We start from the raw sequence: 18,813 nt of genomic DNA, 5'->3' as shown, positions 1-18,813 counted from the left end.
CACCTTCCCCGTGTGCAGAATGCCGCCAGCTTCCCAAAAAGTTCATCGAGAGGCTGCTCCCATTGACAGCGAACACCAGTGACACTTCTCGCAGTACCTCGCTTCTTACAATCTCAGAGTTGCACGATGCCCCGTGCTACAGCACCTCGTGCGAAGATACACATCAAGCGGACTCCGCCAGTTCTGTTAACACACCGGGTTCGTCCTAGAGACGGCGACGGACCACGACTATGGAACGCAAAGCGACGCATCAAGACCAGCAAAGGTCTAACCTTCTTCCGAGCACACGCCTTGGTCAGTAAGGAAAAGCTTCAAGAGTGGAAGAAGTCTTCGTGGAACAACCTCAATGCCGAGGAGCAAAGAGCATTCGCTCCTGTCTTTCGCGACGACGGGCTCAATATGGAATGGTGGAAGCTGGACAGGAAGAATCTTGAGAGGTTCATGGATACCCACCCGAGCCTGCGCGAGGTATCAAGTGATGTCAAGTCTTTCATCGCTGCTGGCTCGATAAATTTCGAGAAATCGACAATTCTGCGAATATTGATGGACCCTGCTCGATACTTTGCTCTTCCACACAACGTCCCTCTCAGCATGCGCCGGCAGGTTTACTTGTAAGTTTGCCTACACCTCCATAAGAGCCCATCTGATAAGCTACTGCAGCCCGGATCCCAAAGACACAGTGGTCCTGATGCGTACACCACATCTGGGTCCTCGCTACGCCGCCTTCGACGTCCCCCTCCATTTCAACAAAATCGATCTCAGAGCTTACCTGAAAGATGTCTATGGCGTCGATGTCCTCCATATCCGCAGCGTGGTGATTCAACAAAAAGTAGAGAGAAAAGACGGCAGAGATAAATACTCCCAGGGCAAACTATTTCGTCCGCCCAGCAAAAAGAAAATGACATGTCTCCTGGCGAAACCATTTGTCTATCCCGCCGAACCAGAGGACCTAGAACCGTAAGCTTCTCCCCCAGTGAACAGCGAATTTTGTTCTTGTATCTTGGACACCTGCTAACGCAATTCCGCCACACAGCTGGGAGCACGAACGATACTGGGAATCCATGAAAGCCATCGTAGAGAAGAACCGAGAAGAATCCGAATGGGGCATGATGAACCCAGATCTGAAGCACAGGAAGGCCATGGCCCTGCAAGCTCAACAATTACTGCAGGGGAAGATGAAATGGACGCCGACATGGCAGAATTTTGCGGACGATTGGCGGGCTATGCGAGGATTGGGTTCGCACGCCAATTCGCGGCCGTCACAACCGACGAGTTCACCTTCATGACATTATCATAGCATTTGCTGTGGAGAAAGGATGGGACTCGAAGATTTGTACATTAACACGACACATTCTGCGTTGCATAGCTACCAGGATTAGCGAGGGTTGCGAGGTCCAACCTTGTAGGATTGGCAGGCTACATCAAACAAACGCACTCATTCAAACCCAAGGGTGTCACCACGGAGCCCAGCGAGAAGTGAACATGAGATGATACAGCATACAGTAGATCTGATTAAGACCGAAAGAAGCTATAGGAAAGAGAGGTTGACGCATGCTAAACGATCCGGAGCCTAACGGAGAACCACTCCACGCGTTAATTAACCACGCACATCGAATAGCTTACAATCTGCTCTCGATCTCAGCGAAATGTCGATCCGAGGCCCAATGAGAATCGGGCCAGATATGGCGAAGAGCTTCATAGACATGCCTACAGACAGATTGTTAGCGATACTCTACTCCGCTTCCACGAAGAGGCAGGACAAGTACGAATCGACAGAAGACAGCGCAGGACAGGAATAACTTACTTGACATGCACAATTTCCAAATCCCTCTTCACCTCCTCGGGCACGTCCTTGACGTCCTTCTTGTTGCCGGCCGGTAACAACACTGTCTTGACGCCCGCGCGGTGGGCGCCGATCAACTTCTCTTTAATGCCGCCGACAGGCATGACTCGTCCTCTCAGACTCACTTCGCCTGTCATAGCGATTGTCGGCGGTACAGTCTTGCCGGAGAATAGCGAAATGAGCGCGACAGTGTGCGCCAATCCAGCACTTGGTCCGTCCTTGGGCACCGCTCCAGCGGGACAGTGGACATGAATGGCACGTTTCTCCATGATATCTTCATCCCGATCATGTGTCAGGCCGAGATCGTAGCTGTGAGCTTTGACCCAGCTAAGTGCAACTTCGACAGATTCTTTGAGCACATCTCCCAACTTTCCTGTGAGTTGCACACGTCCTTTTCCAGGCATATCAGCCACTTCGATGAAGAGAATGCTTCCTTGCCCACCAGATGAATAGGCAACCAAGCCCGTGACAACGCCGGGACGAGATTTCTTCTCGGCGATTTCTTCTTCGAAACGTTCTATTCCGAGAATGTCTTCGAGTTCCTCAATACGGACGACGGGGTTATATTTCGATGTGTCATTTGCGTCACGGGCATCGGCGTACTGAACAGCCTTGTAGCGACACACGCTCCCGATCTCACGCTCGAGGTTGCGGACTCCAGACTCACGTGTGTAAGATGTGATTATCGTGTCCACGACATCGTCAGGGATGACGACTTGTCCTTCCGAGAGACCATTGGTGCGGATTTGTTTGGGTATAAGATGTTGTTTGGCGATGTGACGCTTCTCAACCGTTGTGTAGCCAGCCAGGCGGATTGTTTCCATTCGATCGAGTAAGGGCGCTGGAATAGTATCCAGGGAGTTAGCGGTAGCGATGAAGAGAACTTTGCTCAGATCGATAGGGATGTTGACGTAGTGGTCATTGAAACTGTGGTTCTGTTCTGGGTCAAGAACTTCGAGCATTGCAGCTGAAGGGTCGCCATGGAAATTGTTCGTGCTCACTTTATCGATTTCGTCAAGGAGGAAGACCGGGTTGGCCACGCCGACTTTCTTCAGGCCACTAACAATTAGACCTGGCATAGCAGCCACATACGTCCGCCGGTGGCCCCTGATTTCTGCTTCATCCCTAACACCTCCCAGGGAAATACGGTGGAACTTTCGGCCAAGGGAGAGTGCGATGGACTTTGCCAGAGAGGTCTTGCCGGTGCCAGGTGGTCCAACCAACAAGAGAATTGGAGACTTGTCCACCATACGCTTCGATTTGAGGACATGAAGTTTGGCAGTTGCTGCATCTCTCTCATTGTCTGGGATCTGTTCAATCTCCCTTTCCTCCCCATCTTGAGCCGGAGTAAGCTGCTTGGTGAGACGGGCAATTTGTTGATCGACATCGGCGTTGACAGACTGCTTCAATTTCAAGACTGCGAGGTATTCGAGCAGTCTCTTCTTAATCTTCTCTAGCCCATAATGGTCGTCGTCAAGTTGTTTGCGAGCGCGTTTCAGGGTATCAGCGCCAAGCTGATCATCGGTGACCTTCGTCCAAGGTATCTCGACCAAATTTTCAACGTACGTGCGAATCACACCATACTCAGCGTTGGCTGGGTTCATCTTCTTCAGTCGTCTCAGTTCGCGCTCCGCAACCTTTTGAGCCTCAGGCGACAGACCAGCCTCGGCCACCTTCTTCTTGAGTTCCTCAACTTCATTAACTTCGTTATCCTCGTCGTCATCACCACCTCGATTAACGCCAGGCATTCCGGGCGGTGTCATGCCGTTGAGACCAGACATTGCCCGCCTGGCCAGAGCTTCACGTTGTTTTTGATTCAGGTCGGAGATATCGACACCAATATTGGATGGCAGGGTTGTGGAGGTAATGGTGGTGACTTTAATGTTCCCATTGATGCCTGAGATCTGCTTGTTGAGCAGGGCAAGAACTCGCTCCAGCCTCTCGTGTAAATCGAGTGTGCTCAAGATTCGGAGCTTCTCTTCAAAACTTGCTTCCACAATATCCGTCATGAAGTCGGCCAATTGGCCAGCTTGAGAAAGGTCTTTTTTCGCAATGAACAACTCGAAGCGGCGGACGATTAAAGGAGACAGCGCCATAGATGCAGGGCGGAAGAGAGATGAGAGCCGTAGCAGTGTCAGAAGCTCACGAGATCGTTGCTTGAGTCGAGTAAAACTGGCGCGAAGGTCGCCATCGTTAAGGTCTGGGACTTCGTCCTCATAAAATGTGACTTCGGCTTCGAAGTATGGTCTTTCATGTCTAATCTTGTCGATCTTGAATCTCTGGATTCCTTCCACGAGCAAATACGGATCGGCATTGGGGCTCCCCTGGACACTGACAATCTTCGCCAGCGTGCCGTATCCATATAAATCCTTCTTTCGAGCCTTGCCCGGATCAATGTCGGCATAGTCATAGTCCCGGCTACTCTCTTTGGCCGCGCTGTCGAGCAGTTCCTTGCCATCGGGGCTCAGGAAGGGCGAATTCAAAGGAACGCAGCCGACGGGCAGCTGCGCCGATCCAGTTCTCGACTTCGTAGCTCGTTGGAAAGCTGATGATAGGAGCAGGGGGATGTCGGCACGGTTGGATACTGAGATGCGGAGAGTGACACCGGGCAGAAGGACGGAGTCCTTCGCCAGCGGAATAAGAGGTATCGTTGCCTTGGCTGTGTAGCCCATGTTGATGTGGCGGAAGGGTCGAGGGTGGTGAAGGAAAGGAAAGTGACAGAGCAGGGAAGAATGATGTTCTTATTGATATGCCGGGGGGTAGATTACTGATTCGGCATCAGTTCGTCCCTTGGTGTTGCCGCATGGAAGATGCTCGATGCGCATCGGGAGTCTAGGTCCATACTGATCACCACTTCCACTCGGATCACAGGTGCTTGCCGAGGCACGGCACGCGAGAGGTGGGAACGCAACACGTGACCATATCTGGCGCGGCAAGGCTCCGCGCGACGTTGGACCAAGTTCCACTTCGCTCCACGAAAGATTTGCTTCATCTGTTCTACCCTAAGCTTGAGCACACACCTGCTACGGGCAAGCATGACAACCCTCGCCGTTGTGTCAGGTGAACATGCCGCGGCCAACGCTGCTGAGTCGGGCTCCAAGAACACGTTTAATGTCGGGACCCGAAAGTCCAAACTCGCCCTGGTACAGACAGATCTAGTCGTCCAGGCGTTGGCGGCCGCCTGTCCCGAGTATGTCTACGCCATCAAGGCGCGGGATACTGCAGCAGGCGACATTGACAAAATCACGCCCTTCAAGGACATGCCCGTGAAGAACATTTGGACTCACGAGTTGGAGACTCTCATGATCGAGGGACAACTGGACTTTCTAGTTCACTCGCTCAAAGGTTTGCACTTTGTCCGGATACGGACAGTTGAGCTACCGCCTGCTATACTAACGTATGCCAATAGATGTTCCCACTCTGTTACCTCCAGGATGCGAGGTTGGCGCGGTTCTGGCGCGAGAAGACCCAAGAGACGCTTTCGTCGTCAAAGCTGGAAGACCTGCATGTAAAATAGAGGATCTTCCTGCTGGGTCTGTTATAGGGACTTCGTCCATCCGACGGACTGCGCAAATCGCACTCAAATATCCACATTTACGAGTGGTCGACGTCAGAGGCAACGTGGGCACTCGCCTAGCGAAGCTCGACGCTGAGGATGGACCCTTTGATGCTTTAATTCTCGCCGCCGCCGGACTTATTCGCCTTGAACTTGGTGGTCGGATCACTCAATACCTGGACTCCAAAAATGGTGGAATGCTTTATGCGGTTGGCCAGGGCGCCATTGGCATTGAGAACAGGTTGTCCGACGACCGAGTGCAGGGGATGTTGAACCTAATCGACCACCAGCAGACTCACCTCGCGACAGCCAGCGAACGAAGCCTCTTGAGGACACTGGAAGGAGGATGCAGCGCTCCACTGGGGGTGGAGACGGCATGGATCAAGAAGGAAGACGGTGGCTCGCTTCTTCAACTGAAAGCAATCGTGGTCAGCACAGATGGCAAAGAAAAGGCCGAAATTGACATGACAGAAAAGGTCCAGAGCCGGAATGACGCAGATACATTTGGGATCAATGCTGCGGCGGAACTTCTTCGCAGGGGTGCAGACAAAATTCTCGCAGATATCAAAGCGAAGCGGCCTACCACCGTCGCAGACCTTCAAGAGACGTGAAAGCAGGTATTCAGGAACAGATCTGGGCTCATTCGCTGCGCACCACTGCTTCTGCTTTGAGTGATGAGCGACACATGGAAGAGCTGGAATTGAAACTATGATTTACCGGCCCCAGAATCCGGTCTACGGCAAATACCGAATAGGAGCATTGAAGCCAGTCAAATTATCCCCGGTTCAACGTGTTTCCAGCTCCTTTCGGATTGGCCTCAACAAATTCGTCCCACTCTCGTGCCTTCATCGTGGCAGCGTCAACTTGCTCCATATTATCCTCATCGGGCTCGGGCTGAGGCGCATTGGCGTTTCCTCCACCGTCGATAATGCCACCTCTCCGCCGCTCTTCCTCGAGGTACTCGTCGATGCTCATTGTTGGGAGGTTGTGGCCTGGCCTAAATACGCCCTGGCGCAATTGGGTCCTCTTGTCTGTTATGGTGAATGGCTGGAGAGGTTTTCCACTTGTGCTCAGTAAAGGCCCTCCTCTCTTTCCCAGGCCTGCCATTGTGGCGGGACCATCTAAACGTTCCGAATAAGAATCTGGTCTCCCCGGAACTCTCTGGTCTGAAGGTGGTGACCCTTGCCTGGCTGGCTCAGCGTGCCGCATTTGAGACAAAATCTCCAATTCCTGTGTTATCATGTCCAGAGAGGAGAACGCCTTGTTGACTAAGAAAGCGATTTCGGCTAGATACAGGCTCCGAATAGTCTCGTCGTCGACATTTGATTTGTTCGATTCGTCTCTCAGATACTGTTTTGTTAGTGCACCTCGTGACTTGATGGCGATAGACGGGCACAAACCTGGAGTCTCTGCTTCAAAGATTTTTCTTCCTGGAAGCGAGAAATCTTAATCCTACGTTTCTCCTCGGGGCTGTTGGAGGAGACTATCCGGAATGAACTGCGTTGTTCGAGGTAGCGTTCGTAGAGTTCCCGATCCGATGCCCCTAGTAGACCATATTGATCTAGTCGGGTCAAAAACTGTTCGAATAATCCCGCCGCATCCTGCAATGATGACTGCCTGTTGTCACCGTACCCTCTGATCTTGGCTTCTGCCAGTAGACAGTCCACCGTCAGGTATCTGAGGCCAAGGTCAGCCGAGAAGCGGATCAGCGACGTCGCGGCCGTGCCCATACGTACTGTAGATCTTGCGTAGAGATGTCTTCAACTTCTTCATTCGTGCTGAACAAAGAGAGGTCTTGGATCAACCTGCGACATTGTTCGAGGTTGTCGATGATGGATTGGAGTGCGTGCTTGAAGGCTGCGCTTCGAGGGTCGAGGCTATCCAAACCCTCTTGCTGTTTCTTTGCTTGGTTGAACAGTGCCTTCAAGGATGGTTCAGGCGTGTCCATGATGCCCTGGTCTTGTTCGCTTCGATGGCTTGTGAATTGCAAGTGCTGCTTGGTTGTGCTGCTCTTTCTCCGGTCGGACGGAGCGTCTTGTGGTGGGAATTCGCGTGGTGGTGCCTTGGTGAGTTACTAGAACCTTCTCTTCACACTCCAACCACGTCTTGCCGCATTAGATACTCCCAGTCATCGTCGCCCGTCGTGAAGGGGTTGCTTAGCAAGAGGTTGAAAACGGAGGCAAATATCACCAGGTGGAAGGCAATTCACCCACGCCAATCAGAAATGCGTACAGTGCCAAGGCCGAATATCGCAGCGGACTTCGATCTTTTTCCCAAGTGACGATTTCATGCCATGCAGTGACTCACGCACGCTGACTTTGCATTTTCATTGACCTTCTCTTCCTCCGTCGTCTCTTTGAGATGTTGCAAAGGGCCCAACGGAGATCAAGATGGACTCCCCCGTGTCTCCCCAGGACGGAAGCGCCAGCGATGAGATCCCCATGGAAAAAAACGCCGGCCTCGTTATGGGCGTACGTCACTCCGCGTATACTTGGCTCGCTCGAACTAACAGAGGGTTGTGTATAGACAAACAACAGCAGCATCGTTTCCAAAAGAAGTGTCGAGAAGCTCTACCTTCCTCAACCGCACTTTTATCGTTATTTTGTGAAAAAACCGATCCGCCGGTCTCCTACCATTAACCGTGGATACTGGCTTCGCATGAGAGCCATAGACTGGGTAGTCAGGCAGTTCCTGGAAAAGCCCTCTGACTTGAAGAAGGTCGTCGTCAATCTGGGCTGTGGCTAGTGAGTAAGGATGCCGATAGCCCGTCCGGGGTGATCAAGCGCGACTTACTCTGGCAGCGACCCCCTCCCATTCCAATGGATGGCTCAGCATCCAGACTTGTGTGCCAACACCAAATTCATCGATGTCGATTTCGAAGAGCTCATGATCAGCAAGCGAGAGATTATCATGAACACTCCCAAAATGAAAGATATGCTCTCGACCACGTCGGACTTGGGTTCAGGGAAGGGTGTTGTGCTGGACTCGGATGTCTACGTCGCAATCGGATGTGACCTACGAAACCCTTCAAGGTTGGAGCGCCTTCTGAGGTCTGTTGTAGATATCGATCAATGCCTTGTGTTATGTCTCGCCGAAGTCAGCATCACCTACATGGCTACCAAAGACGCCGATGCCCTGATCGCTTGGACTTCCACGTTGTCGCCAGGTATACTTCACTCTTCCCGGTAGTGTACGGAGTGACTGATGTGCCCAGATGTGACATTCTGCCTGCTTGAACAACAGTCACCAGATCGTCCAGACAATCCATTCACGGCGGCCATGTTGAAACACTTTGCCAAACTAGGAACACCACTTCGCTCCGTACTCACTTATCCTGGCACTCACACCCAGACACTGCGCTTCCAGGACGCCGGATTCCCTCATATTGAGATACAAAACCTATGGGAGCTTTGGGCTGATCCCAGATTTCTGTCCCCATCTCAAAGGATTTCTCTGGATGAAGTTGAGGAATTCGACGAATGGTGAGTCAATCCAGATACACTCAAACCACTTATGTACTAAAAAGGAGGAATATAGGGAGGAATTCGCTCTATTCGCCTCTCACTACTGCCTAATAATCGCGCAAACAGGTCCCGAGCCTCTCATGCCAGAGCAACAGCGGTCGAGGAGGGCATCAGTTGATAGTCTGGCGTCAGACATGTCAGCAAGGACCGTTTCACCCCACAGAGATAATACCCAGTGGTTCGCGTACAAATATTCTGCGAATCCGGAAAAAGAAGGAAGGACGCATCATGGCTCAGCTTTTATAGTCCCAGGTCAAGATGCTATAGCCGTCCACGGCGGTGTTGGCCTTCGAGGTCGCTTGTCATCTACTTCCGTCTACACTTCGCCTGACTCCACACTCCCTTATCCCTCAGTCCCACCAGAGGAAGTAGGTGCCAGGTGCTGCCATACTATCACGACACTCCGCAATGGACAGAACCTTCTCGTCGGCGGTCGAGGTTCACCATCATCGCCCATGAAGGATTGCTGGCTCCAAACGGACACGAAATGGGAGAGGGTCCATGATCTTCCAGAACCCCGTTTCCGGCATCGAGCAGCCGCTGTGGTACTTCCTTATGATCAGTATGGCGTGGTCGTGTTTGGAGGGAAAACTTCAGCAACACGGATTGCGATTGACTGTCTGCTGTGGGACAAGGAGAACGGCTGGCAAGTTCTCCGCAGTCTCAAATCCGACCCGATGCCGCGCTTTGGAGCATCCTTCGTCCGCCTGGGCTTTAACCACGGTCTCCTCCTAGGCGGAATGCGTCAGGATGGAGTCATTTGTCAAGGGCTATGGAAATGGAGATTGATCATCCGGGACAACAAAGTCATGGGAATCAATTTCAGGGTATCCACGGCTCTGGACGCTTCAGCGGGCATCTGGCCATGGTTGAATCGCCTCGGGGCCTCTTACAGCGTCATCAGAGACGAGATCTTGCTCATCGGTGGTGTAGCAAAACATGGCTGCATCCCCAAGGACTACGAGATCCTCTCCATCGTCGGTAGTTTCTCTGCCTTCAACGAGTACGAGAAGGAGATGGAGTTCAGGGTCGCCTGTGTTTTACCCAAGAGAGACCCAAATGTCCCTCGTCCTTTCCTTATCGGCCACTCAACACATTACACGGCACGACAGACTACTCTGATTATCGGTGGAGGGGCGACTTGTTTCAGCTTCGGCGCATATTGGAACCCTGGTTGTTGGCTTCTATATGACCGAGAAGCAGGACTGAGCTCACACTGGGCGATGATGAAGCCAGAAGCCAGAAAACCAGACCCTCAGTCAACGCCGCAGGGTGCTTCAGCGGCACGCATCTTAACTGCCATTGAGCGTATCAAGATTGAATCGGAGCAAGATTTTACACGCGTTCTGGGGGAGGGCAGGCCCAAACTCCTCTCAAACCTGGATATTGGCCCATGTATATCTTCTTGGACGGCAGCATATCTCCTCTCAAAAATTGCACCCTCGAAATCCATAGTCGTCCATTCGGCGTCGGGCCGGACGATGAACTTCCAACGGAAAGATTTTGCGTACAAGACGACCTCATTTCTTGAATTCATTAACCAACTCGAATCAGACCCAAATGCGCACATGTACCTCCGTTCGATTTCCAGCACCAATCCAACAACTTTGCCTGCCGACCTTTCCACCGACTGGCCCGAGCTCGCGCCTGATTTCCATGTCCCGCACGCGCTCTCCTTTGTGAAGAATAACCAGCACAGCAGCCCTCTCCGTATCAGCGCAAATGTGAACATGTGGTTACATTATGATGTGATGGCCAACGTTCTCTTCCAGATCCGGGGCACCCGAAAACTTGTCCTGTTCCCACCGGGGGATCTGAAACATCTAAATTTCCCGCCCGGTTCGACAACGTCCAGTATCGACATCTTCGAGCCGACTCAACTGCCAGGATCGGGCGAAGACACGGCGAGGTTCGTGCCAAATACGAAGCCGCACGTTGCTATTTTAAAGCCAGGTGATGCGTTGTACATCCCGCCGTTGTGGGCGCACACAGGGACACCACTGCCTGCTCCAACAAAACCCGAGCCGCTTTCACTATCAACATCAGTATCAGCATCAGCTTCTACTTCCACATCAACATCAACATCAGAATCAGCATCGGCGTCCGCATCGGCGTCCGCAACGGCCTCCACATCTGCACCCCTACCCCAGCCCACACTGGAATCTCCTTCAGCAACCACCACCATCACCGAAGATAAACCAAGCGAAGCCCATGCTCTCCACGAAGCCCACCACCTCCCGGACACGAACACGAACGCGAGCTCGGACTCAAAAATCAACATCTCGGTCAATGTCTTCTTCCGCACGCTGAACCCGCACAAGTACGCCGCAGGCCGCGACGTTTACGGCAACCGCGACCTCGCCGCGTACGAGGACGGGCGCCGGGACCTGGAAAAGATTGTGCGCCGCTTCCTCAAGGTTGACCACGACGACCATGACGGCGGCGGCGACAGCACGCTGAAACCCCAGGACGCACATGAGGACGGGAACGGGAACGGCAAAAGCAAGGGCAAGGGCAAGGGCAAGGGCAAAATTTTACAGCCAGCTACCGGCAGTGCCGAGGGTGCGCTGGACATGGGCATCATCCCAAAGGACATTGTCAGGGCGTATTTGGGCCGGCTGGCCGACGAGTTGAGGGAAAAGGCGGACAAGTTGTAGGGAATAAAAATGCTGTCTTGCTTGTTGTGGGCGGGACGGTCAGGCACGGCACGCACAGCAAAAGGAAAAGAGGGAGGGGGAATCAACTTCTCTGCCTCCCTCCTAGGACTGTCGACTATTGACTATTGCAGATATAAATAATGTGGTTAATTGGGAACATGCACGACCAGATATTAGTGAGGGAAGTAAAATAAGTGTAGGAGCCTTTTTGGTGGCTGAAAATTGAGGTTCCTTCATTGCTAGCATCATCCCCTGAGCTGGCTCCCAGATCCAACCCCGGTGTCCCAGCAGCTTTTATAGCGAAATCCAAGAAACAAAACCGAGCGCCAGGTGCTTTGGCTTTCGGCTATAGAGCACACAGGGCCAGGGCACAGCGCGACACTGCATGGCGTGAATGTAGAGCCTCCCTTACCCAATGTAAGGATCTCAACACAGAGCCCAAGCCCGCCCATTGTGCGCCCTGCCATCGAGGCCTTATAAAAAGCTGATTCCAAAATGTTTGGTCCAGATGCGCCCATCATCAGCTCTTCATAACAGTCATGTACAACGTCCGTCATCCATCATATATCCAATCCGTAACATCTGTAGTCATGACACATTTGGCTCATCGTACATCAACACAATATCATGACAACAGCAACAGCAACATCAACGACTCCTGAGCAGGTGTCAAAAGAGTCCGCCTGTCTGGCTAGGAGGCCAGCTGTATGAGGCTCATTCCAGCTCTTTTGAACCTCTACTCGCTCGTCCGGCGGAGGCAGAGTCAACGGATGAACCTGAACCCGGGCTTGACAAGAGACCGAGACCGGCAACAGGCGCCATCTTGGAACACTCGAGGATCATGACCGTGCGTAAGGTCTGTTCATCGCAGCAATCTCCCTCGCCACGGCCGCCCACTCAAGTTCCCTCTTGACGACCACACCACGTTTCTCTTGCTGTAACTCGTCCCATTTCATCAATTCGTAGACGAAGCGCAGGTGTGGTTGGATGATCACGTTGAGGCGGCGGGCGCGGACAAAGCAGCTGAAGCTGATATGAGTATTGGATCCTGAGTGTGAATGACCGGAAGAGACTTACTATGCACGAGGGAAACTCAGCCCCTGACTTGCCATGACTTCGGCAATGCAAATGGTTGCAGAGCGAGAAACGCCAACACGGCAGTGGACTAGTGTCGCGGTGCCATCCTGCTTTCCTCGTTCTGGAGAGTGCGTCAGTCACCCACAATCTGCATACGTGATGGGGGAGCCTACCAATGAACTCTAGACACCTTTCCATCTCCAATGTCAGTTCATCGATCCCATTGTCCTGCACACGATCCACCATCAGCAGATTTTCTCGTCCCCAATCGTTGATTTCCTGTTCCGTCCAGGAGACCGGCTCCCCGACACTCAAAATCCGGCGAATGCCCAATAGCTTGAGCATTTGAGGGTTATTCGCATGTGTCAGATTGCCCAGGTACATGTACGGGAGGATGCGACTTGGCAAGCTACCGTCCAGCCTGGCCAGCCATGCCGGCGCTTCTATGGAGGAGAGTTTTGAGGAATCGAATTTTGGCGATTCACCTAGAATGCGGCCTTGAATAGCATTCAACAGAGAGACGTCCGAAGGGTAAGCGAAGAAATTGCGTCGCTTCTCACAGTGCAGGCGAATCCACGCCTCGTGTAGGGGAACACCTTCAGCGTACATGAAGTACGCGACGGCCAGCATGGAGGTTTCGGTGTACCCATCTGCACAGTGCAACAGGACCCGCCGGGGACGAGGTGCGAATTCAGACATCTGAATGTCGCCGTCTTCGTCGCTGCATTTGCTGACAGGTTTCATGGTATGAGTGAGGTTGTAGAGCCACCGACACATACGCAGGATGCCGTCGACTTCGACTTGGGACCATGATGGTGGTAGAATACTTCCTGAGCTGGGGAATGTCATGTGGACTGGGTCGTCGTCCTCCTCGCGTTCTTCGAGCTGTTTCAATTTCGCAGCCAGGAGTTTGTCGTCTGGAAGTGATGCATGATCACTGGCTTCCACATAGAGATCGTAACTCGGGTCATCAAGGCTGGACGGTGGGTCGGTGTAGGGCCCCGGCGACGGGCCTTGGAAGACGGCATGTGAGATTTCCGAGGCCTTGGACATGGCGCACATTTCTCGTCTTTCTTGTTGGAGGAAATCAAGTGTATGGTCCTGATATCTGCCTTGGGAATCAACGGCCACCAATTCCGGATACAACTGCTCAAAGTCTTCAAAAGACTGCGTCAACACGAAGGTATTGAAAGGCTCGGGACATTGGCCGATGCTTTCCAGTTCCTTTCGCCATTTCTTCTGCACAGATGCTGTTCTCTCGGCAACAGACTTGATGATGCGGTGGTCTGTGTCTTCATCGCCATATACGATGATGTCGGACACCATTGCCATCTTGGCCGCTTGGATGTGGAAATTGCGCACCGAGAAGCCTTCTCGTGGGTCACAGTCGACGAAGCCCCGGCCATTGCTCTCTGACAAGTTGAGGACTTCATCTGGGCAAATAGCCCCTTTGATCCTCGAGCGACTCAGGTCGCCCCCAGCCTTGATGATGGTTATCCCTCGCAAGCATTTTGGTATCTTTCGCAGCGACTTTTTCCTTGCGACAAAGAAGGCCAATTGGATATGGTTCTCGGGATGGAGCCCATGGAGCCATGGAAAGACCGACGACGGGTGTGGAAGGGGCTGACGAGAATAGTGTTCGAGGGCTTCAGCTACCTGTTTGGCCGAGATGCCATATATGGGCGGAGAATTACACAGCCTCTGGTAGTTGCTTGCGGGGTGTAGGAGCGAGGTGGGTTTGGGGGCGACGTTTCGTAATGGAGGAGAGTTGGGAGGAGTGATTTGCGTCTGGGAGGGAACCGGTCCTGGTGGACAGTAAGGTAAGTGTTTGTTGGGGATGGGTGTCGAAGATCGAGCTTGATGCAGTGAAATAGTCGGGCCGACGGGTGGAGGAGTCGACTGTCGAACTTGGGGTTGTTGTTGGACCACCACTGTAGCCATCTTGTTGTGATTGACGGGGGAGACGAGGTGGGATGTGGCTCGGGTTGTTATCCTGAGCAGGAAACCCCTCCCCAGGCTCGTCCTGCGCCTACAGGAGTCCTAGCCGGTCCTGCACAACAGCAGGTATCGAGGAAAGAGTCGAACACGTGCTGGCCCGAGGTCTCCGTCAATCAGCATCAACCAAGATACTAGGTTTCAGAAGAGACAAAGACTGAGGTGTTTGCTCGCTGAGCGCTCCCACAATGTTATCAACCGGGACGATAGAGTGGTGTAGGTAGAGAGGCAGGGTCAATGGAGGGCAGGATATAGTTCGACACGAGCGTGCGAGGATACTGTCGTGGTAGATGTAGAGGGAGGAGGAAGAGATAGAGCGGACGACTCTGGTTCTGGATCGTGTGGTCTCGCAACGACAAGAGCAAAGGAAGTATCCAAAGGTATTCAGATAGAAGTCGTTCGTGTCGAGTTGTGGAATGCTCAGCGGGTGGGAAAGTCTGGAGAAAGGAAGAGAGAGGAGATCCACAGTAGACGAGGTGATTCCTGAAGGGCGGGACGGATACTGGCCCTGCTGGGTAGAGAGGGGGAGGAATGGAGGGATGGTGGGGCACCAAGTGTTGGAAGGGGAGCTGCCTCCCAGTCGCCCATCAGCTCATCAGCCCATCATCGCCCGCATCGCCCAGCACTCCCCAGCAATGTTCGGGGGGAGCCAGGCCTAGGCTGGCCCTTCCGTGCCAATGGACCACTAGCAATGCCTGGGAACGCGAGGGGGGCGGTTCAGGGTGGTGGAGACCCGGGGGCTGTGGTTGGTGGGAGGGCCCCAAGAATGGCGTCTAGGGCACTGGTAGCCACCGGTAGCTGCTGTTGATGGGTTCCGGGGCAAGCACATCGCGAGGGAGGCTAGTCCAAGGCTAGTGGGCGAGGTGCGCCAGGTGGGCTCAACCCAATGCAGCCATGCATTAGCCGAACGCATCGAGCTTGAGAGCAACTCGCCAGATACCCTCTTCCTTTGCCATCATGATAACGAAAAAAAGAACAAGAGCATATTTCTACCGTGCCAATCCTGAGTAATCCTCCCGCAATACATACACCAGCCAAGAGAAGGAATGGGATGTGAGCACCCGGCGCACCCAGTGCAGCCAGTGTTGGTGGGTGTTGGGCGTGAAGCGCAGCCCGCAGCCCGCTCGAGACGCCGCAGCAACATCAATCACCAATTGGCACACGCTCCAAGATCCCCCCTCCTCTAGCATCAGATCCCTGCTTCCAATTCAACTTGTCAACTGGTTGATCCAGCATATGGTTTTGCCGAGGTGAGAGGCCAGCGAGGGGTTTTTGGCCATGGTGTGTAAGAGACGGAACCATCAGTGTCACCCACTGTCAAGTCTGGGGAAGCACAAGCGGGTCTGAATGGGCATCCCGCATCCGTCATCCGGTATCCGACAATATTATCACTTATCTGACAATGATGGATGGAAGAGGGACGGCCACAGTCTGATTCTGTCAGCGCAGAAGAATAAAAAGGCTATCGTCCAGATCAATCTGTGTCGTGTGGCTTACACAGGGTAAGATGAACGCTGGACGAAGACCGGGTGTGCAGTTCCCCCTCCTAGGACGACGATCCCCTCTGCGCGCACGTTTGACTTTCCTCCCTCACCCTAGTGGTCCTGCTCCGTATCGACTCTGGTGCTCTGGGATCTTCGATCTTATAGACGATCGTCCACCATGAACTTCCATACCCCTGGTCCTCTAGTTTTGCATCCCCTCCCGCTCCGATTTTGTCAGCCACTCGATCTGACAACATCAATCGCGCTGGTTCATTTGCCACGAGGGAATGATAACATTGGCATGATCGCTGCAGTCTCTTGGCGAGCGTCTTCAAGTCGGACTGTCTCCTCTTTGATTGGAGTCCAAAAGTAGTGGAAGTGGGCGCAAGGCTTTCTGTCAGACAACACTGAAGACTACGCCATTGGAGGATATCGAAATCGTCCTGGTGATGGTATTGCTGCTTTGAAGGACAAGAAGTCACGTAGCTGCCAGACAGAATAGCGACCCGACAGTATCACCCCCCTGGTTACTGTTGTATCCCGCACATCGCCCGACTGAAATGGCGAAATCCTCCGCGAATTTTGATGCAAGGCTCCAAGAAATCGCCCATTCTCTCTTTTCGCCATCAAAGGACATCAATGGAATGTCGCGCTCTATCGAAAAGTCGATTCCTTGTTGTCGGACCGTGGCTTCCAAAAGAGGAGTGGTAAGCGAATTCCCAGATAGCTTCTGTTCCTGACGCATCAGCCGTGCAATCTCGTCATCCGCCGTCAGCGCTTTATCATCGGCCAAATTGATCTTTGGGGCCCCATCATCAAGTGTTCGGTCGTTGCCCTCCGCAATGTATTCTTCAGGGGACTGAGGAAGTTCGGTGTGTACCGTGACCGCTGATAATCCTTCCCTCTCCATGAAACTCGGGTACAAAACATAGTAACCACGTGCTTGCATCATCTCAAGCATTGGTGTCATCCATGCGGGATATTCGTGGGACAGTGTGGGTGTGGATTTTGTCTTCGACGCGAGCTCCGGATCGAGGAAGAGTCGATAAGACAAGAAAGTGTGAAATTCGACCCACCGATCTCCGAAATAGAGCACCGCAGTCGAGGCGGGGGCTTGCCAAAGAGTGAAGGGCTTTGCAAGTTGTCCCCCATATGGCGCTTTCGTTTTCAAGTCCGGTCCATATCGAGGTAAATCCAGCGAGATACCAGCTAAGTGCTCGATCAGACCTGTGCTCTGTGAACCGTACCCATACTCAAGCAATGTGTACATTAAAAATTGGAAGTAGTTGGGTGAGAGCTCGGTGTTGGGCGAGAGCAACAGAAGGTGAGACGTGCTGGCCGCTGAAGGATAGAAAGATTCGACCGTCCGCATAGATGCCTGCACGGGAGTCATGAGCCTTGCGTCGAGCCTGTGCTTGATCGTAACTCTACTCTCGCTGCCGGCACCATTGGCAGGCCACCGGAAGTTTGATAAGTATCGGGCGAGGAAGGGGTCCACGTTATTGGGGATTTCAATCGTCAATCTGGGAAGCGTCCATCCTGAGTAGTCGGCGTCCTTGATTGATCGCAGAAGCCGCATCAGGGAAGCTGAGGACTCAGGCTGCGCTTGGATGACAATGTCAATCTGGATCTTGTCGAGCCGGGAGAGCGATGCAGCGTCCAGGGATGAAATCCACGACAGACTCTGCTGGCTGCTGGCAGGAAGAGTTATGAGAGAAAGGCCAAGAGACGATGTCTTCTCCCTCAAAGCATTGACCAAATAGTCATCCTCGCGTTCTGTAGTCAAAACCGCATGCAATTGCATGACTGAATGGATATGTCCCAAACTCGCACTTGCACTGACTTCCAGCCTCGACACAGATGATTGAGCCGCATGGTCAGGTCGAGCATCGTGCAAGTATATGTTACACTCCGATTCTTCAATCCCATTCGCTGCACGAATCTCTGGCCAGGCTGCGGCGTGGCGTCCCATGAACGCCAGGTGAACTCGGGTCCTGTTATGCTGTGCCATTGCACATGCCATGGGCAGAATCCGAGGCACACTTTTCACGTCTGAAACGGCGAAGAGAACATTGCCTTTCATATCTCGAATCCATCCATGCTCTTGCAAAGTCGCGGCCAATTCGTAGAACCTTATAGGACCTTCATAACTTTGGTCGGAGTTTTGGAGTGTGTCTGGAGAATCACCACCATACGGACCACGTAACCCCGGGTGTAAGCGACCGTAGCGGTGGTCATATCGTTCAGAGACAGGTGGGAGATCTGTTGGCATGTACTTGAAGAAGAGGTAGAGAAGCCATGCTGCGAGCAAGACCAAGATTATGCGTCTGCGCCGAAACGACTTCCACCTACCAACGAGGAGGTTGTAAGTCTTTGATCGGCGAAGTGTGAAGGTTTCTGAGTGTTCATGACTTCTGCTTTCTGAATGAAAGCGGCTCCTGGCAGCCATCCAAGCCTAGCCGCAGAGAAGGGTCGGTTTCACATCGATGCAAATTGTGTCTTTGTGAAATTGAATGCGCGACCAGGACACGCAGGAACACGAACCGGCAAGAGGGCGTCGGAGAAAACATTTGTCTGACCGCCGTAGTCAAGTATAATATCCGACAGCGCCGCTGCCCTTGGAGGCCTTCTCTGTCAGACAAAATAATTTCCAAGCTCCAATGCAGCTCTTTCTAGC

The 18,813-nt window shown here is 52.9% G+C and overlaps 7 protein-coding genes across 7 annotated transcripts; 3 read left to right on the top strand and 4 right to left on the bottom strand.

Moving 5' to 3' along the window:
- The first annotated feature begins 44 nt into the window (after positions 1-44).
- PV07_00166 (uncharacterized protein) lies at positions 45-1,791 on the top strand. The gene is made up of 3 exons (XM_016386596.1): positions 45-611; positions 661-957; positions 1,034-1,791. Exons 1-3 carry the CDS (start codon positions 127-129, stop codon positions 1,284-1,286), a joined length of 1,035 nt encoding a protein of 344 aa, XP_016253524.1. The 5' UTR covers positions 45-126; the 3' UTR covers positions 1,287-1,791.
- PV07_00165 (ATP-dependent protease La) lies at positions 1,319-4,663 on the bottom strand. The gene is made up of 2 exons (XM_016386595.1): positions 1,805-4,663; positions 1,319-1,707 (listed from the first exon to the last, which is right to left on the bottom strand). The coding sequence occupies exons 1-2, from the start codon at positions 4,513-4,515 to the stop codon at positions 1,620-1,622; spliced, it is 2,799 nt and encodes a 932-aa protein (XP_016253523.1). The 5' UTR covers positions 4,516-4,663; the 3' UTR covers positions 1,319-1,619.
- Positions 4,664-4,844: 181 nt separating this feature from the next.
- Positions 4,845-6,884, top strand: PV07_00164 (porphobilinogen deaminase). Its single transcript, XM_016386594.1, has 2 exons — positions 4,845-5,188; positions 5,253-6,884. Exons 1-2 carry the CDS (start codon positions 4,879-4,881, stop codon positions 6,008-6,010), a joined length of 1,068 nt encoding a protein of 355 aa, XP_016253522.1. The 5' UTR covers positions 4,845-4,878; the 3' UTR covers positions 6,011-6,884.
- PV07_00163 (uncharacterized protein) lies at positions 6,020-7,556 on the bottom strand. Its single transcript, XM_016386593.1, has 3 exons — positions 7,136-7,556; positions 6,800-7,076; positions 6,020-6,749 (listed from the first exon to the last, which is right to left on the bottom strand). Exons 1-3 carry the CDS (start codon positions 7,345-7,347, stop codon positions 6,174-6,176), a joined length of 1,065 nt encoding a protein of 354 aa, XP_016253521.1. The 5' UTR covers positions 7,348-7,556; the 3' UTR covers positions 6,020-6,173.
- A 147-nt stretch (positions 7,557-7,703) lies between these two features.
- PV07_00162 (uncharacterized protein) lies at positions 7,704-11,848 on the top strand. Its single transcript, XM_016386592.1, has 5 exons — positions 7,704-7,870; positions 7,926-8,147; positions 8,201-8,565; positions 8,614-8,881; positions 8,937-11,848. Exons 3-5 carry the CDS (start codon positions 8,223-8,225, stop codon positions 11,578-11,580), a joined length of 3,255 nt encoding a protein of 1,084 aa, XP_016253520.1. The 5' UTR covers positions 7,704-7,870; positions 7,926-8,147; positions 8,201-8,222; the 3' UTR covers positions 11,581-11,848.
- On the bottom strand, positions 11,708-15,079 carry PV07_00161 (uncharacterized protein). The gene is made up of 3 exons (XM_016386591.1): positions 12,831-15,079; positions 12,658-12,778; positions 11,708-12,603 (listed from the first exon to the last, which is right to left on the bottom strand). The coding sequence occupies exons 1-3, from the start codon at positions 14,596-14,598 to the stop codon at positions 12,420-12,422; spliced, it is 2,073 nt and encodes a 690-aa protein (XP_016253519.1). The 5' UTR covers positions 14,599-15,079; the 3' UTR covers positions 11,708-12,419.
- A 552-nt stretch (positions 15,080-15,631) lies between these two features.
- PV07_00160 (uncharacterized protein) lies at positions 15,632-18,652 on the bottom strand. The gene has a single exon (XM_016386590.1). The coding sequence runs from the start codon at positions 18,583-18,585 to the stop codon at positions 16,615-16,617; it is 1,971 nt and encodes a 656-aa protein (XP_016253518.1). The 5' UTR covers positions 18,586-18,652; the 3' UTR covers positions 15,632-16,614.
- Positions 18,653-18,813: the final 161 nt, after the last annotated feature.

This window comes from Cladophialophora immunda (genome assembly GCF_000835495.1).
Source record: "Cladophialophora immunda strain CBS 83496 unplaced genomic scaffold supercont1.1, whole genome shotgun sequence".
Taxonomy (NCBI): Eukaryota; Fungi; Ascomycota; class Eurotiomycetes; order Chaetothyriales; family Herpotrichiellaceae; genus Cladophialophora; species Cladophialophora immunda.
The sequence above is the reverse complement of the archived record's forward strand: the minus strand, read 5'-3'. Positions and strand labels throughout refer to the sequence as shown.

Bases quoted from the DNA above. Each gene is read 5' to 3' on its own strand.
- PV07_00164 (XM_016386594.1), top strand. From the start codon at position 4,879: ATGACAACCCTCGCCGTTGTGTCAGGTGAACATGCCGCGGCCAACGCT. The intron at 5,189-5,252 runs GTTTGCACTTTG...GTATGCCAATAG, and splicing joins TCTAGTTCACTCGCTCAAAG to ATGTTCCCACTCTGTTACCT.
- PV07_00162 (XM_016386592.1), top strand. From the start codon at position 8,223: ATGGCTCAGCATCCAGACTTGTGTGCCAACACCAAATTCATCGATGTC. The intron at 8,566-8,613 runs GTATACTTCACT...TGATGTGCCCAG, and splicing joins GACTTCCACGTTGTCGCCAG to ATGTGACATTCTGCCTGCTT. The intron at 8,882-8,936 runs GTGAGTCAATCC...GGAGGAATATAG, and splicing joins GTTGAGGAATTCGACGAATG to GGAGGAATTCGCTCTATTCG.
- PV07_00165 (XM_016386595.1), bottom strand. From the start codon at position 4,515: ATGGGCTACACAGCCAAGGCAACGATACCTCTTATTCCGCTGGCGAAG. The intron at 1,708-1,804 runs GTAAGTTATTCC...ATCTGTCTGTAG, and splicing joins TTGGAAATTGTGCATGTCAA to GCATGTCTATGAAGCTCTTC.
- PV07_00166 (XM_016386596.1), top strand. From the start codon at position 127: ATGCCCCGTGCTACAGCACCTCGTGCGAAGATACACATCAAGCGGACT. The intron at 612-660 runs GTAAGTTTGCCT...AAGCTACTGCAG, and splicing joins ATGCGCCGGCAGGTTTACTT to CCCGGATCCCAAAGACACAG. The intron at 958-1,033 runs GTAAGCTTCTCC...TCCGCCACACAG, and splicing joins GAACCAGAGGACCTAGAACC to CTGGGAGCACGAACGATACT.
- PV07_00160 (XM_016386590.1), bottom strand. From the start codon at position 18,585: ATGGCTGCCAGGAGCCGCTTTCATTCAGAAAGCAGAAGTCATGAACAC.
- PV07_00163 (XM_016386593.1), bottom strand. From the start codon at position 7,347: ATGGACACGCCTGAACCATCCTTGAAGGCACTGTTCAACCAAGCAAAG. The intron at 7,077-7,135 runs GTACGTATGGGC...CCTTGGCCTCAG, and splicing joins ATCTCTACGCAAGATCTACA to ATACCTGACGGTGGACTGTC. The intron at 6,750-6,799 runs GTTTGTGCCCGT...CTAACAAAACAG, and splicing joins CTTTGAAGCAGAGACTCCAG to TATCTGAGAGACGAATCGAA.
- PV07_00161 (XM_016386591.1), bottom strand. From the start codon at position 14,598: ATGGCTACAGTGGTGGTCCAACAACAACCCCAAGTTCGACAGTCGACT. The intron at 12,779-12,830 runs GTAGGCTCCCCC...CGCACTCTCCAG, and splicing joins AAGGTGTCTAGAGTTCATTG to AACGAGGAAAGCAGGATGGC. The intron at 12,604-12,657 runs GTAAGTCTCTTC...TATCAGCTTCAG, and splicing joins CTGAGTTTCCCTCGTGCATA to CTGCTTTGTCCGCGCCCGCC.